Below are 16,805 nucleotides of genomic sequence, written 5' to 3'. Positions count from 1 at the left end.
AAACTTCTTTGAAAAGTTTGTGGCTGCACCAAATACACTTCCCTTCTGTACAACAGAAGGCTCGCACAGAAATTTTAAAAGTAGTGGCTCATGGACTCTCAAAGATGCAAATTGTTTCCTGAAAAACGGCTTACACTATTCGGGAGCTGGTTTCGATTAATTCAGTAACTCTCCTACACATCCATTCACAATTTGAAAAGAAGGTAATGCTAATAATGTAATATAATTTATGGTCTTGATCTTATTTTTTTTACAGAAAACGGAAACTAGAGTCGTTTATAGTCAAAATACAGCTCTTACATTGGTACCGGTATATAAATAGTTTAAAAATGAAACCTTAAGTGGTGACAGTATGCATAATATTGCTGGGAAAATCATTTTATACATCTACATCTACAGGGATACTCTGCAAATCACATTTAAGTGCCTGCCAGAGGGTTCATTGAACCACCTTCACAATTCTGTATTATTCTAAACTCGTATAGCGCGCTGAAAGAACGAACACCTATATCTTTCCGTACGAGCTCTGATTTCCCTTATTTTAGCGTGGTGATCGTTTCTCCCTATGTAGGTCGGTGTCAAACAAATATTTTCGCATTCGAAGGAGAAAGCTGGTGATTGTAATTTCGTGAGAAGATTCCGTCACAACGAAAAACGCCTTTCTTTTAATGATGTCCAGCCAAAATTCTGTATCATTTCAGTGACACTGTCTCCCATATTTTACGATAATACAAAACTTGCTGCCCTACTTTGAACTTTTTCGATGTACTCCGTCAGTCCTATCCGGTAAGGATCGCACGCCACGCAGCAGTATTCTAAAAGACGACGGACCAGCGTAGTGTTGGCAGTTTCCTTAGTAGATCCGTTACATTTTATAAGTGTCCTGCCAATAAAACGCAGTCTGTGGTTAGCCTTCCCCACAACATTTTCTATGTTTTCCTTCCAATATAAGTTGTTCGTAATTGTAATACCTAGGTATTTAGTTGAATTTAGGGCTTCCAGATTAAACTGATTTATTGTGTAAGCGAAGTTTAACGAGTTCCTCACACTTTTCGTTGCCAAAAACTTTGGTCACCGTTGGGAAATCTTAGAAACAACTCGTCTCCGAAGTAAGAGAGAAGGTAAGAGATTGGACAAATACTATCATTGTACAGGGGTGGCAATGGAAACTGGCCACGTTTTCTTTAAGAAATTGTCTCGGCATTTACCTCAAGTGAGTTATGGGAACTACAGAAAAATAAGAGTCTATGAGGTTTGTTTCTCCTTTATAAAGTCTGAAGTGAGCATGTGGAATACACTTGGCGCATATCTCGGATGGGCATCAAAATAGCAACCATTTATATTTATTGGTTTAGGTATTACGTAGTACGAAGAATACATGATTAAATTTATAGATAACTTGGTGGTATGCAAGGCGCGAAATTTAGTACTCATAGTTGCCAAATCTGGTATCCACAATGGCTCGCCGGCCGGTGTGGCCAAGTGGTTCTAGGCGCTTCAGTCTGGAACCGCGCGATCGCACCGGTCGCAGGTTCGAATCCTGCCTCGGGCATGGCTGTGTGTGATGTCCTTAGGTTAGTTAGGTTTAAGTAGTTGTAAGTTCTAGGGGATTGATGACCTCAGATGTTAAGTCTCATATTGCTCAGAGCCATTCGAACCACAATGGCTCTACGTCGACATAACGTTGACAACAACCAAGCTTTGATGACGAATTCTGGTACAATATTCGATGCTGCTTCAGCTCTGTGCCAGAATCATGAGGGTGTGCCAGTCACTCGACAACCCATTACCAGACTCTAAAATGTGTGAAAACCCTGTAGAACGTACTGGTCAGGGCAACATTCAATCACTCTCAGTATCGAGGTACATCCGGACGACACGGGTGTCACACTGTTTTGCGTTATCTGCTACAAAGAGAACAATCCGCAGGCCGTACAGATAGGACACAGGCACTGGCCTTGCACGTGAAAAATCTTACAGATGATGAAGCATCCGGCTGGAGACCCGAGAAACCTTCATCAGCAGTAGACGTCGGGAAAGCCTACAGTCACATAATCTTACAGCTGTGCGAATCAGACTGTTTTCGGTACCCAATGGCACCCCATAACATCTCACCAAGTGCTAAGCCCACATGACGACGACGAATGTACTATGGCAGCTTTTGTCCTTCTCGGAACCTCCACGCACAGATTCCAAAACGGTGATGCTGTACGCTGAATCTGTACTCGTCTGAAAATACAGCGCGGTGCTACTCCTGCGTCCAGTGTTGTTGCGAACACCACTGTTAGCCCACCTCTCTCTAAATTCGCATCAAGATAAGTGCGACGCCCTCTGATACCTCATCACTGCAAGCTGCAACAGTTGTCACCGTACCAACGGTCTATGATGCCACGGATGTCACTGCACCGTCGGTGTGGACACGTTTCTTGCTGCAAACAAACCCACCTGCTGACTGAAGGTACGTGACGTATCTGTGTTTATGAACCTGTGCAGCCGAGTGAACAATACGCCTTTCCTGTTGTGCGCTAGTCGCATGGGGCTTCTGAGATCAAGCATGGCGTTGAGTATGGTCGTTCTATACACATTCATTCCATTTTCACGAGACAATCATGAAATCCCAAAAAACGGTTGCAGCAATATCGCGGAACGAATGACTGCTGTCTCCGTAGCATGTCGCCCTGCTGTCGTAATGAGATAAGTGCTGGTGAACATTTTTCCTTCTTATTTTTGGCATAATACGACGTTCTCCCTAGCAACTAATATTTAAGTGAGGTTTCTAAATGAGAAATCTTCTTCGTAATCATTCCTTATATGGAGAATGTAGATGCGGATACTTCTACCTGCTTTGTGCGGTTGCGTTAAAGTGTTGGTAATTTGCATTTGGAACTATGCAGTGCACTTCATGCAAAATTGACTTTTGTAGTACAGGTACTGTGGATTTTCTCTCACACACGTTCGTGAGGCAGAGTGACTAACAAGCAGCTTGATTTCTGTAGACACCTTCATTTACTTCGCAACAATTTAAACCGTAACCTACGCGCAAGTCAGTCGGGCGCTGGGTGGCGAGCGTCGACCCGCGGACTATGGTGCACGACGTGTCCCACAGTCGGTACGTCTTGCTTAGAAGGGTAGCGAGGTGATCTTATATCAAGTGAAGCCCACCCGAACTTGCTGCTGTAAGTAATTATCTGCAAACGTTATACTATCTTTACCAGATTTTCTTGGAAAAGGCGTTATTAATGAGGCAGTGTAGGTATGTACAACAAGCAGACAAAAGTTAGGAGGGGACTGTTCATTTCTCCCACCCCCCTCACTTTCATGGTCAAGTTGTTTATTCAGTCCTCTACTTACAGCTCGCATTTGATGAACCTGATCAAACAGCTGTTGAACTGTTTTCGGGGGTGATACATGTTCACAAAAAAGTCACCAAATGCAAGAGAGGAAAAGGATTAAATACTCCTACAGGCCTGTACTAAAGCTTAATCCCCGAGCGGGTGCACCCGTACAAAAAAGTGCACCACTCACAAATAAAATTGTCTTATATTGTTGCAATGTTGTTTCACAATAGCGAGCCCACTGCTAATCTTTCATTATTGCGTCAGATAAGACAGTGATAAGTTGTACTGTCATATTCCTAATCGAGCAAGAGTAATATGAAATAAACAACGAGCCACGCGATAAACAGCGAGATAGGTGATAGAAAATTTACAATCTATGCAAGATGACCCATATTAAAAGCTAATATCACAATACCACAACGAGAAATTTTTCTGTGAGATGATTACCAAGTGAATAAGTGGTTGGGTGCTATCTGATGTAACTGTGCTGTTTAATGCTTCGAGTGGTTCATCACTGCAGGGTAACACTTCTATGCAGCCTGGAATGATACAATGAAAGTGTATTTTGTTATTGTTTGATTAAACAGAGATTTAGCTTATGTAATTGTAGCTAACTTTATCTTTGTGTAACTAAACTAAAATTAAACTGTGATTTTGCTAATAGATTTTTACGTTGGTAACATGAAGACAGCTATTCTTTATGTGTGTACAAAGTACACCTCACGCCCACCTATATTATAAAAAATGGAACTCCTGATTGAAGATTAAAGTCAGTACTTAATTATATCATTCCACAGAACACCACTGCAGAATTGCTGCTGACATTGTTGCCCATTGACAATGTGTAAGTCGAACCAACATTTAAGCCTAAACCACGACTTCAGACCACACTCGTAGAGGGTGCGTGTCTTTTATGGAAGAGTTTGTCTAGGTATGTTGAGTCAGAAGCAGCTCGGTGGTAGCAGAAACATTCATTTATTTCCCAACAGTTTATAATAGAACCATACGCCAATGTTAAGTAAGCACTGGATGGTGAACGTCCAATCTGCAGACCATAGTGCAGGATTTGTAGGGTAGATGCAGTCTGCACTCGCTCCATCCCAGCATAATGCCTTGTACATTATTATGCGACTGGCAGCTGCCTCAGCTGCTGGGCGAAGCATCTCGGCCATATTTGACAGGAGGCAATGCTCGCTGTCAGATGGAAGCACCTGAGAATGAAGGTCAGACTCGTGTCTGGCTGGTACCATCTGAAACTGGAGAGAGGAGGTGCCTGGTGTCTCAGTGGCTTAGAGGACCACAGTTCGACCCTCAGCCCGTTAGTGCTGCAGCTGGTCCTCCTATGCAAGGAGTCTTTTCAGGATGAAGATGAGCCTACACTACATTGGATGTTGGCATTATGACTCACTAATTCAGAGAACAGCCTGGCAAGATGTCCAGTACTTATATGAGCCAGGTTGGGTTTGTTGTTGTGTGGCTGCTGCAAATGTCACATATGCTGCCTGCCAATGCATCCCTGGTTACAGTAACAAATAGTTGTTTCAGACCTGGCAAGTGTACTCTGACAGTTACGTGCATGGTGTGTCATAACACTGTGACACTGTGTTGCAGCAAGTGCCCTATTTCAGCAATGAGGCATTGTGTTTGGCTCACGCTGCTAAACTAGCGTGCGCCTTCATACTGCTCCAGTTCTAATGGCCAGCAGTGTATTAAGGTGGAAGATGTCCACAACTACATTTATGAATATTGGCTTCAAGTAACAGTTCCTGCTAGTAGTAGGACAGTATTTATACCGGGTAGAAAAGCGCTTCCTTCAGCTTCATATTACAGCTGAGACAACTGCACATGTCATATTCTGCTGACATCAGCATCAGCACTATCTTATCATTCTCATCAGCACTATCTTATCATTGTGGGAAGGGTATGGAGGAGCAGCAGTGGAGTCTCCACACCTCACATCTCACACCTCGCACCTCACACCTCACACCGGCCTACAGCCCTGCTTGGCAACTACATACATAAAGTATCTGAATTTCCGAAAATTGTCAACTCCATTTCTGTTACTGAGTTCCAAAATTTCGTTTACGGACCGGCTCACCAGTCACATTGGTCAATTTATTTTGGAATCATAGATCATTTGCGAAGAAGTATTTGAACGACAAGACGGCATATATCTGTATAAATAATTAAGGGCCAACATTTTCTTATAAAATATGCATAACAAATTAGGAATTCAAATTAGTTGAAAATGAGTTTTATCTTAGATAATATCCTAGAAACCCTGAAAACGTTAAATAAATTCAAGGCCTGTTTCCGAACTCCGATTCTCCTGTCACCAGTAGATGGCTGCACTGCAAGAAACGAGTGCTCCTGCCACCAATAAACGGGTACACTTTCTTCTTTCCTTTCAACTTAACTCCCAGTGTTCTTCTATCTTTGTTTCCCTTGACCACCAGATTGCCTATGAGCGTATCTGGTATCCTGGGCTACTCTTTAAACTCCAGACCTACGCCCTTCCCATCAATTCCGTACATCTCTTTGCTTCCTTTCTCTCCTGTCGAACCTCCTATGTCACTATCTACAATACCAACTCCAGTACTTTCTACCCCACCGCCAGCATGCCACAAGCCTCCGTCCTTTCCCCTCTCCTCTATTTCCTGTATACCGCAGGTATGCCCCAACCTTCCCCATCTGCTCATGTCCTCCAATATGCTGATAACACCGTCTTCCTGGTCCTTTATTCTACCCTTCAATGGTCCCAATGTACCATTTAAATTCACCTCAACCAGTTCACCACCTGGTGCAACCAGTGGCTCCTTCACATCGACCCTTCCAAGTCCCAGACAATCATCATAGGTTGTACTACCCTCTTGTTCCAGCTCCACGTTTTTTACCATACCATTTATTGTCGTCGTGTCCACCTCACCTCCTATCCTGAAATACTTTGGGCTCAACCTTGACCGCCACCTCACCTGGTCTCCCCATCTCTTTATGATCCAACACAAAGCCCACAACAGTCTCTGCCTCCTGAAACTCCTGTCCAGCTGGACGTGGGGGCTGCACCCTTCCACTATCTTTCACGCCTACAAATCCCTAATCCAACCCATCCTTTGTTATGCCAGCGTCACCTGGATTTCCGCCCCACCCAGGTTCTATAAAGCCCTCAAAATCCTCGAAGATTATGCACTCCTCCTTGCCTTTCATATCCTCCTTGTGTCCCCCACACTGATCCTCTATGACCTCATCCCCTTTCCACATCTTCTCCTTTTCCCTGGAACACATCTGTACCCAGTCCATCATCTGCAGACTCGATCGCCCCCAACGCCTGGTGTCTCCTATCCTCACTAACCCCAGCCTGCTGCCGCGCCTTTACTGTCGTGTCCAGGCCTCTCTCCATCTCCACGCCTTCCACCTCCTTTACCAATGTACCTTCCAGTGCCTACCCATCCCAGATCATGAGCTTCACTTTGGTATCCCCTTCTACCAATTCTAACCTCACCTTCCCCGAACCCCTCATCAGGACTCGCTCTCTCTTGCTTTTCCCAGCACCTGAGCGGTTTTTTCCTCTCTCCTATGCTTCTCCCCTTTCCTGTGCACCTCTTCCACGTCTGTGCATTCCCTCATGACTTACCTTCCCTCTCCCATCCGATCTGTCTCCTGTCCCGTAGTGCGCCCCCTGACATCATTTCTTTCCTACCCACCCCTCCAGCCACCCTTTCCCGTTGCCCCCTCTGCTCCCTCTTTTCTCTCCTCCCAGGCCTACCCTCCCTTGGCAGGTCCCTCCTGGCGATTTTTATTCTTCGTCATGTGTGCTTTGTCTCATGCAGTGGGTTTAAAGTGTTGTTATTCCGTTGTGTTTTAATACTGTGGCAAACTTTTGACTTGTGCCTGTGACTTCAGTCTATTTTACATGCTCTGCCTATCGCCAACTGTGTTTTATCCTTACATGGACTTTTTTAACTGTCCCACAGTGGAAGTCTCCATGTAGGTGTACATTATAACCCCCACTGTCTCCCCTTATTATGTTGCTATGTCCCCCTTTTAATAACCGTCTATGTGTATCATTTCATGTTTTTATTTATGCTGTCACTCGACTGAAAAGCTGTTAACTGTGCCTCTGGCAGTCCTCTCCTGCCCATATGGGGCCAGGGAATGAAATTACAGCAACAACAATAAAATGTGGGTAGTTTGTTCTTTGAATCATGGATAGTTCTCAGTGTCACCAACAGATGGCTTCACTGTTAAGAAAACGCAACAGAGTCATAAATTAGTTATTTTCGACATCTAATGGCAGGATCAGGTGCTCACCACAGCTGCTGTGCTCATGCTACAGCATCATCAGACAATGTCAGACGTCATGTGGACAGTGGATCGTGCCCTGATCGTTAAGAACAATACTATCAAAGCCCAAAATGCAATGACACTCGTGGAGGCATGGAGGGCGAGGTTCATTGTGCTATGTCTTCAACAATCATCATCACTGTCAAGACACAGTTGCAGCGAAAGCATGCTATGAATAGATATTTCAAAAACCTTTGGCCTGCTGCTGATGTGCACTCCTCCACTAACGCTGTGATAGTAACAAAAAAAGCTCTCAGTGTAACATCATACAAAACATAATAACAATTTTAGTTAATGAAACCTTACTGTAATTGCTTACAATTCTTGTGTGGAGGGAGACTGGATATGCATTTTAAAGAAAATGTTAACGCTTACACATATAAAGCACTGTGTGCTGGTGGGCCCAATCTCGTAATAAGAAATAGTTTGTTCATACTTATTAGTTACAACATCGTGTCATCACCAGATTCTTCACTGAGGGTGGGCACAGGATCACTTGAGCACACATGTGGGCGCATAGGTGCTCAACTGTTCCCTGAACAGGCGTGTAGGATTACAAGAGCATGAATTTGTGTGCACAGACATATCATGTTTCGATTACACGTGTTGTACGTTCGCGTGAACTACAAACCACTCTCATTCCCACGACAAGCGTGAACATCGTTCTATGTACAGATGTGTGCTCCCCATGCAGCAGAAGGTGCAGACACAGAGCTGTGTTTCATGCCTACAACAAGCGCCATTGACTGTCAAGATGGGGCGACTGGGATGAGAGGTACTTCATGTTGATTACACACACACAAGTTGCAGGAGCACAGGGGTGAAAGGTTCTTCATGCCAACTATGTGCACACCATTGGCCAATAGCATTACAGTGAGGGGAGGAGGGCATAGGGGCTGCCCCTCTACTCTCCCTATGGGATGATGCTAATATCAATTTCTAGTCAGAATGTCCAGTCATATACCTCTCATGCTGTGTATGCTGTGGTTGCTAATACATAAATGGCACTGGCAGGCCAACTTTGATGGGAGTGCTGTTGTGCAAGTGATTTACCAGGCAAATGATAGGCTGCTGGCGGTGCAGCCGAATGTGCATTGGAATCGTCTGGCAGCATCTCCTGGCAGCAATGTGAATGCAGCGGGTGGTGCACTAGATATCCAGCGTTCGTGGTAGCGATATTCAGAAGCCATGTGTCATGAAAGCTACCAGCAATGTCCCTGCTCCAGCATCTCCAAATGTAGTCTTCACTATTAAGCCTTGTCAGGAGTTTCCACTCTGCTGTCTCGTAGTCAAGTCCCTCACTAGCACGACATGATTCCTAGCATTATGAAGAGATCTCTCTCTAAGCATGGACACTCACTCAGTTGACCAGGTCATGTTCTTGTTCTACCGAATAAGATTATTTTACGACAAAATTCTAAATTGGATTTTTGTGTACTAACCACAATTTTCGCAGCAGGAATACCACATTTAGCTGCTAAGAATGTTATTCCTAGAAGATATTGCCTCACTTAGCAAGTTGCGTCTCGTCCATTAAATGTTGACTTCTACTGTCCTGTGGTATTGTCCAGTTATCATCTGTGCCTGCAAAAAGTGCCTCTGCGCCTGAAAAAGGTCTGATTTTACCTCAGCCTCACAATATGCAATCGGGTACTCGATTGGTCGGGTACCTATTTGGGTGTTAAATAGAGGCTGGGGAAAGGCCGTGTGGCGTCCTATCGCCTGTGACTCGAAACTGTACACCTATTTGTGGCTTTGTCACTTGACCACTATTGTCTCCATGCTGCAGGCTACCCACCCTGTCTGGTCAGTGCATTACAATGTGTTTCAGGTGTGTAACGACTGTGCAGCTTTTACTTTATCCAAAGATAATCTGGTGATTGCAGTGCGTACTGCTTCTGTTGCAGATACATGGCGATCGTGCGGCCACTGCAGCACCGCATGACCCGCCGGAGGGCGTTGCTGGCGTTGCTGGCTGTTTGGGCAGCCAGCGCCCTGCTGGCGACACCCTGCCTCATCTTCTCCACCACTAATGTCCACACGTAAGTCACATTGCGACAACGTCTACTCTTAATGAGGCCGGCAGCTGTTCAGTGTAGGAGACACTAGTGAAAATAGAATCTGAGCAGCTTTGTACAGAGTGTATCACATTAATAGCGAAAACAGACGCCTATGTTTCCAATAATAAAAACATAGACCTCTGACTGAAGTACCCATCTAATTTCCCACAGATCTGAAGTAAACATACATGCTGTTTCTGATTCATCACATCAGAAACATGAATGTGTTGTTAGGGATACAAGGCTATCATCCCATTGAGACTAACTTTCTTTCAAGAAAACTTTATGGACAGGACTACCTTCGAAGTCTGGCGGGATTTTCCAGTGTTCCTTGAAAATGTTCTTCTTCCACATCTACATCTACATCCATATTCCGCAAGCCACCTGACGGTGTGTGGCAGAGGGTACCTTGAGTACCTCTATCGGTTCTCCCTTCTATTCCAGTCTCGTATTGTTCGTGGAAAGAAGGATTGTCGGTATGCCTCTGTGTGGTCTCTAATCTCTTTGATTTTATCCTCATGGTCTCTTCGCGAGATATACGTAGGAGGGAGCAATATACTGCTTGACTCCTCGGTGAAGGTATGTTCTCGAAACTTCAACAAAAGCCCGTACCGATCTACTGAGCGTCTCTCCTGCAGAGTCTTCCACTGGAGTTTATCTATCGTCTCCGTAACGCTTTCGCGATTACTAAATGATCCTGTAACGAAGCGCGCTGCTCTCCGTTGGATCTTTTCTATCTCTTCTATCAACCCTATCTGGTACGGATGCCTCACTGCTGAGCAGTATTCAAGCAGTGGGCGAACAAGCGTACTGTAACCTACTTCCTTTGTTTTCGGATTGCATTTCCTTAGGACTCTTCCAATGAATCTCAGTCTGGCATCTGCTTTACCGACGGTCAACTTTATATGATCATTCCATTTAAATCACTCCTAATGCGTACTCCCAGATAATTTATGGAATTAACTGCTTCCAGTTGCTGACCTGTTATATTGTATCTAAATGATAAGGGATCTTTCTTTCTATGTATTCACAACACATTACACTTGTCTACATTGAGATTCAATTGCCATTCCCTGCACCATGCGTCAATTCGATGCAGAACCTCCTGCATTTCAGTACAATTTTCCATTGTTACAACCTCTCGATATACCACAGCACCATCCGCAAAAAGCCTCAGTGAACTTCCGATGTAATCCACAAGGTCATTTATGTATACTGTGAATAGCAACGGTTCTACGACACTCCCCTGCGGCACACTTGAAATCACTCTTACTTCGGAAGACTTCTCTCCATTGAGAATGACATGCTGCGTTCTGTTATCTATGACCTCTTAAATCCAATCACACAATTGGTGTGATAGTCCATATGCTCTTACTTTGTTCATTAAACGACTGTGGGGACCTGTATCGAACGCCTTGCGGAAGTCAAGAAACACGACATCTACCTGGGAACCCGTGTCTATGGCCCTCTGAGTCTCGTGGATGAATAGCGCGAGCTGGGTTTCACACGACCGTCTTTTTCGAATCCCATGCTGATTCCTACTGAATAGATTTCTAGTCTCCATAAAAGTCATTATACTCGAACATAATACGTGTTCCAAATTCTACAACTGATAGACGTTAGAGATATAGGTCTATAGTTCTGCACATCTGTTCGACGTCCCTTCTTGAAAACGGGGATGACCTCTGCCCTTTTCCAATCCTTTGGAACGCTACGCTCTTCTAGAGACCTACGGTACACCGCTGCAAAAAGTGGGGCAAGTTCCTTCGCGTGCTCTATGTAAAATCGAACTGGTATCCCATCAGGTCCAGCGGCCTTTCCTCTTTTGAGCGATTTTAATTGTTTCTCTATCCCTCTGTCGTCTATTTAGATATCTACCATTTTGTCATCAGTGCGACTATCTAGAGAAGGAACTACAGTGCAGTCTTCCTCTGTGAAACAGCCTTGGAAAGAGACATTTAGTATTTCGGCCTTTAGTCTGTCATACTCTGTTTCAGTACCATTTTGATCACAGAGTGTCTGGACATTTTGTTTTGATCCACCTACCGATTTGACATAAGATCAAACTTTCTTAGGATTATCTGCCAAGTCAGTACATAGAACTTTACTTTCGAATTCATTGAATGCCTCTCGCATAGCCCTCCTCACACTACATTTCGCTTCACGTAATTTTAGTTTGTCTGCATGGCTTTGACTATGTTTATGTTTGCTGTGAAGTTCCCTTTGCTTCCGCAGCAGTTTTCTAACTCGGTTGTTGTACCACGGTGGCTCTTTTCCACCTCTTACGACCTTGCTTGCCACATACTCATGTAACACATATTGTACGATGGTTTTGAACTTTGCCCACTGATCCTCAACACTATCTGTACTTGAGAAAACTTTTGTGTTGAGCCTTCAGGTACTCTGAAATCTGCTTTCTGTCACGTTTGCTAAACAGAAAAATCTTCCTACCTTTTTTAATCATCGATGCAGTAACCGCTTTATGATCGCTGATTCCCTGTTACGCGTTAACTGTTTCAAATAGTTCGGGTCTGTTTGTCACCAGAAGGTCTAATATGTTATCGTGCTTGTTTGGGGAATGTGCTACATACATAACAAAGCAGTGGCACATTTGTGATTAACTCTTTGAGATGCTCTCTAAGTGGGACGATCTAGGGGGCACATGTTGCTCTCACACCGCTGCTCACCGCCCCCCACCCTCCCCTTCCCCTTCAGTCACCGTTTATGCACCTTGTAAAATACTGCTTCCTAAGAGTTTATTACTACATTCCCATAATAGTTATTAACGAAGGACAAATTTCCCTAAGCTGAGTATAATCATCTATGGAAAGCGTAAAAGCGTTCACGAATTGATGCTGCAAGAGGATTCTTGAAGGTTAAACATTAACATTTGGCAAGGAATGCTCTAGGTTCTAATAAGAAATTTACAAACGACTTACATGCCCTGAAGATAAATATACATTATGTCTCTGTGGCAAACTTACGTTAGGTTGTATCTCTTGGAACAAGGCGAAGAAACCATTTTGTCTGAGACTCGAACGTGGCTAAGCTTATTGCCATGGCTATGAACTGTGTTGCGCGGCCGCTACGGTCGAAGGTTCGAATCCTGCCTAAGGCATGGATGTGTGTGATGTCCTTAGGTTAGTTAAGTTTAAGTAGTTTTAAGTTCTACGGGACTGATGACCTCAGATGTCCCCTAGTGCTCAGAGCCATTTGAACCATTTTTTGAACTGTGTTGGTTCTGTGAAAACTAAAGTGCATTTGTGATTCTGTTTCCTCTCTAGCTTTTTACCATTATCTCCAGAGATCTCTAATCTGAATCAGGAATGGGGTGGGGATTAAATGAGGACGGCAGTTGGTATTTACAACCCACTTCTTGGGAGGGTCAGGAATTCTCTTAATGGAAGCAGCCTTAGTTCAGTGAAGCAAGATGAGAGATACATTAGCCCTGGCTCACGAATGAAAGTTTTTGTGCCAGACAAGAATAAACTCGCCAGTTAAAAGGTGGATTCTTTAGTTTGATCGAGGGGGAGACTGAGTGGAACCAAAACATACAAAACATTAGTTCACTTTATTACAATGTAGATATGAAGATTTACTTAACTTTTTAGAACCCATTTCCACAGGATGTTCCGAGTATTTATAACTGTCTCTGAATATTAAAGTATCAGTTGACAAAGCAATTTTACAAGACCCTTCGTGTGAATTATAACTGACATAATGTTCTCATTAAAGTTCTCCCTATGCATTTAACACACTTGTGCCGTTTCTACGACGATGCTGTCTTCTTGATCGGTGACTGAACCGGGGGCGAGCATTTCTCTGCTCGGCCATAAGCAGACCATCGTTTGTGGATTGTGGTGGAACAGCGAAGCTGTAGGAGGCGTGGCTACGCCGGAATTTCTCATTCGTTGTTGCAAAATGAAGCGACTGTACTCTCTTGTGGTTTCGTTGTGAGATTGAAATCTTGCTTTGGTACCCTTTCGTCGGACAACACCACAAATTTGACGCTGGCGGGCCCTGTAAAGACAATTTTATGAATTATCTCATAAAGAAGGTTAATCTTGGTTCAACAATATAATTTTCCGTTTGCTAACGATGTGGGGAATACATTGCTTAGCGAAGTAGCAGCTACTGCTTAGTGTGTGTAAAGAGTAGTGCACAATTTTTGGCCAAGTGAAGTGAAGGAGTGTTTGTTTGTGACTAATACTAAACAAACTGATGTGACACCATGAGGAATTATGTTCTTAACGATATTCTGTCTTCAGGAACCAAAAACATTGTTCTGTAACTGACCTTGAATTATATTCTGCTTACAAGAGCCAAAGCAACATAGAGTTGGTCTAGAAATACTACTTGTATCGACTGTAAATGGAAGAGAAATTACTATAAAAGGAGTTTTCTGTAAGGTAGTACAAGCACAATGTCAAGAAATATAAGGAATGTCAACATACTAGAAACAAATGGAATAATGAAAAGTTTCTAGCTCAGTACATTACCTAGAGAGTGCGGATATTTACAGCAGCAACGATGACGTCTTCCGCATTATCGGCAAATATTGGAATGGTGAACTGCAGAGAAAAGTTGATACTAGCTGCACGTATGGTGAGGTTCTCCGCCTTACTGGCGTTGATGACCGAGCACTGCTCTGGCTTATGAGAAAATAATATAAACGATTTATACATCGGTTGAGATCTTTCACTACATCGAGCCAAAGATCATCCACTTACAATAGCAAGGAACTGTCAGTGTGCCTTGGTAATCAACCATAAATTCTGTGTGCACATGGCGCTTCGACGTCGTGTCTAGCAGGTGATATTCGTCTAGTTGCGACACCATTAGAAAGCCACTGCCAGTCAGTGGTCTTATTGGAGGATAGTAAGGTTTGTTGTTTTTTACTGATGTTTGGTATTAACGCGTTCAACATTTATGTTGTTATCATCCATAAATATTTTCCGTGGACGAGGAAGCTGAAAAAAGAATAAAGCCTCTCTTAACCATACGTTAAAACCGCACTAGTAAGCACAGTATAAAATAATTTTCAGTAAATGAGCCAGCACTAAGGTAAAAAGGTTAAAAATTATTGTTGGCTGACCACAATTAAACCTTTGGGTTCGTATTTCAAAAGTGATGGCCAATATTCAGACAATGTTCAGAGATATGACAGGAATGATCATTCGAAAAAAAAGTAAACGAGGGCTCTAAAACGTATACCTTAAGACCTGTGAGCAATTATTGATCTCCAATATCGTGAAACAAATCTCTTCTACTGCAAGCTCTTTGCTTTCCCTATTTTGGGAAGTTATAGTATGGTCCAAATGAAGAAAAAATGGCCGGGGGGCATGTGCTGCAAAATGCATACCTTGAAAGTTATGAGCATTTGTTCATTAGAATAGCTGTGTATTGTAGTAGCGAAGATGAACAAGTGCTCCTATCTCTTAACGTACGCATTTTAGAGCACATGCTTACTGGATATCTTTTTCTTGTTTTGGGCCATACTACCTGTTTTGACTTGGCAAGACAGCCAAGCCACTAGGAGGTAGCCGAAAGGCACGCGTTTAAGCTCACGCAGGCTGGCGTGAGGTCTGGAACAGGTAAAGTAATTATACTAGCAAAAAAGGTACGTAGCTTCTGGAATACTTAACTTTAATCCATAATTGGTGAACATCGGTCTGACGGTACATGCATCACAAGATAAATAGCAAATGATAATGGCACCTTGCAAGGTCGTAGCAAATGACGTAGCTGAAGGCTATGCTAACTATCATCTCGGCAAATGAGAGCGTAATTTGTCAGTGAACCATCGCTAGCAAAGTCGGCTGTACAACTGGGGCGAGTGCTAGGAAGTCTCTCTAGACCTGCCGTGTGGCGGCGCTCGGTCTGCAATCACTGATAGTGGCGACACGCGGGTCCGACGTATACTAACGGACCGTGGCCGATTTAAAGGCTACCACCTAGCAAGTGTGGTGTCTGGCGGTGACACCACACTACCACTTTCCAAAGTATGGAAAGCAAGGCCTGCAGTAGAAGAGATTTGTTTACCAGTATCGACGATCAAGAGTTGCTCATAGCTCTTAAGGTATGTGTTTTAGAGCCCCTGTTTACTTGACGTTTTTGTTTCGAATGATCATTCATGTCATATCCCTGAATACTAACCATCACTTCTGAAACATCCCGTATATCTGTGGTGGTCAGGAAAGGTCTGGAGAGCTTGTAATGGAATTGCAGGTCAGCTTGTCCTGAAAAACAACAATTAAGAAAAAGTTCTATATGTTGTTCCGTTTCCGAGTTAATAACATTGTAGTTACTCAATCAGGCTGTTGTGCGCGGAAATTCAAGCGGCTATCATCTACACAATGGGAACAACTTACACTAATTGTACCTGGCGATCCATTTGAATTAGCGTGCACAAGGCCCTGATTGGATTATTTCAAATCTAATTAACTCAGAAACAGGGGAAAGAACCGAATTTTTTCTTAACAGTTATTTCTCGGCATAGCCTTCCCTGCAACACTCTTAAAAGCTTTTCAGACTGCTTCTCACCACCATGTATACAGCCGAATTGCAGTTTTCTGTGACTGGTATAATGGTCACCAGAGTGAACTTTTGTTGTTCACTTTTAGTATTGTTACTTGGCCTGAAATATACACATATACGGGGCGTGAGCTGCGTCAGGTGTTGACTGATCACTGACAATGATATGGAGATGCCATGTACTCGTATGAGACAACGTTATGAGAACATCATTGAGTATAAAAGGGGCCTGATCGTGGGTTTTCATTTTGTCGTGTGGTAGAATCGTGCAGCATCAAGATTAATGTGGCATTTGAATGCGACCGTGGCTCAGTGCTGGACTTCTTGGGAACATAAGGGCATCACAAGGGAGGATCTCAGTATATTGCATCAAGCATATAGTTATCGCTACACATCTGTCCTCCCATCCCAGAACAAGTAATGGACTCCTTGCAACGCGTTGTGTCAGCCTGTACCACTGGTTGAATATCAGCAGCAGCCAGACTAGGGAGTTCACGTGCGGTGATTCCTGTTAACACCACAACACAGAAGG

General features: G+C 43.6%; 1 protein-coding gene across 1 annotated transcript in view; it reads left to right on the top strand.

The window, feature by feature from the left end:
- LOC124722577 (tachykinin-like peptides receptor 86C) overlaps window positions 1-16,805 on the top strand; it is a 315,719-nt gene that overhangs the window by 87,826 nt on the left and 211,088 nt on the right. The window contains exon 2 of the mRNA XM_047247716.1: window positions 9,587-9,721. Within this exon, the coding sequence (XP_047103672.1) occupies window positions 9,587-9,721 (135 nt within the window). The remainder of the gene's footprint in view (window positions 1-9,586; window positions 9,722-16,805) is intronic.

This window comes from Schistocerca piceifrons, chromosome X (assembly GCF_021461385.2).
Source record: "Schistocerca piceifrons isolate TAMUIC-IGC-003096 chromosome X, iqSchPice1.1, whole genome shotgun sequence".
Taxonomy (NCBI): Eukaryota; Metazoa; Arthropoda; class Insecta; order Orthoptera; family Acrididae; genus Schistocerca; species Schistocerca piceifrons.
Note: the sequence above shows the minus strand (reverse complement) of the source record. Positions and strands in the feature narration are given on the sequence as shown.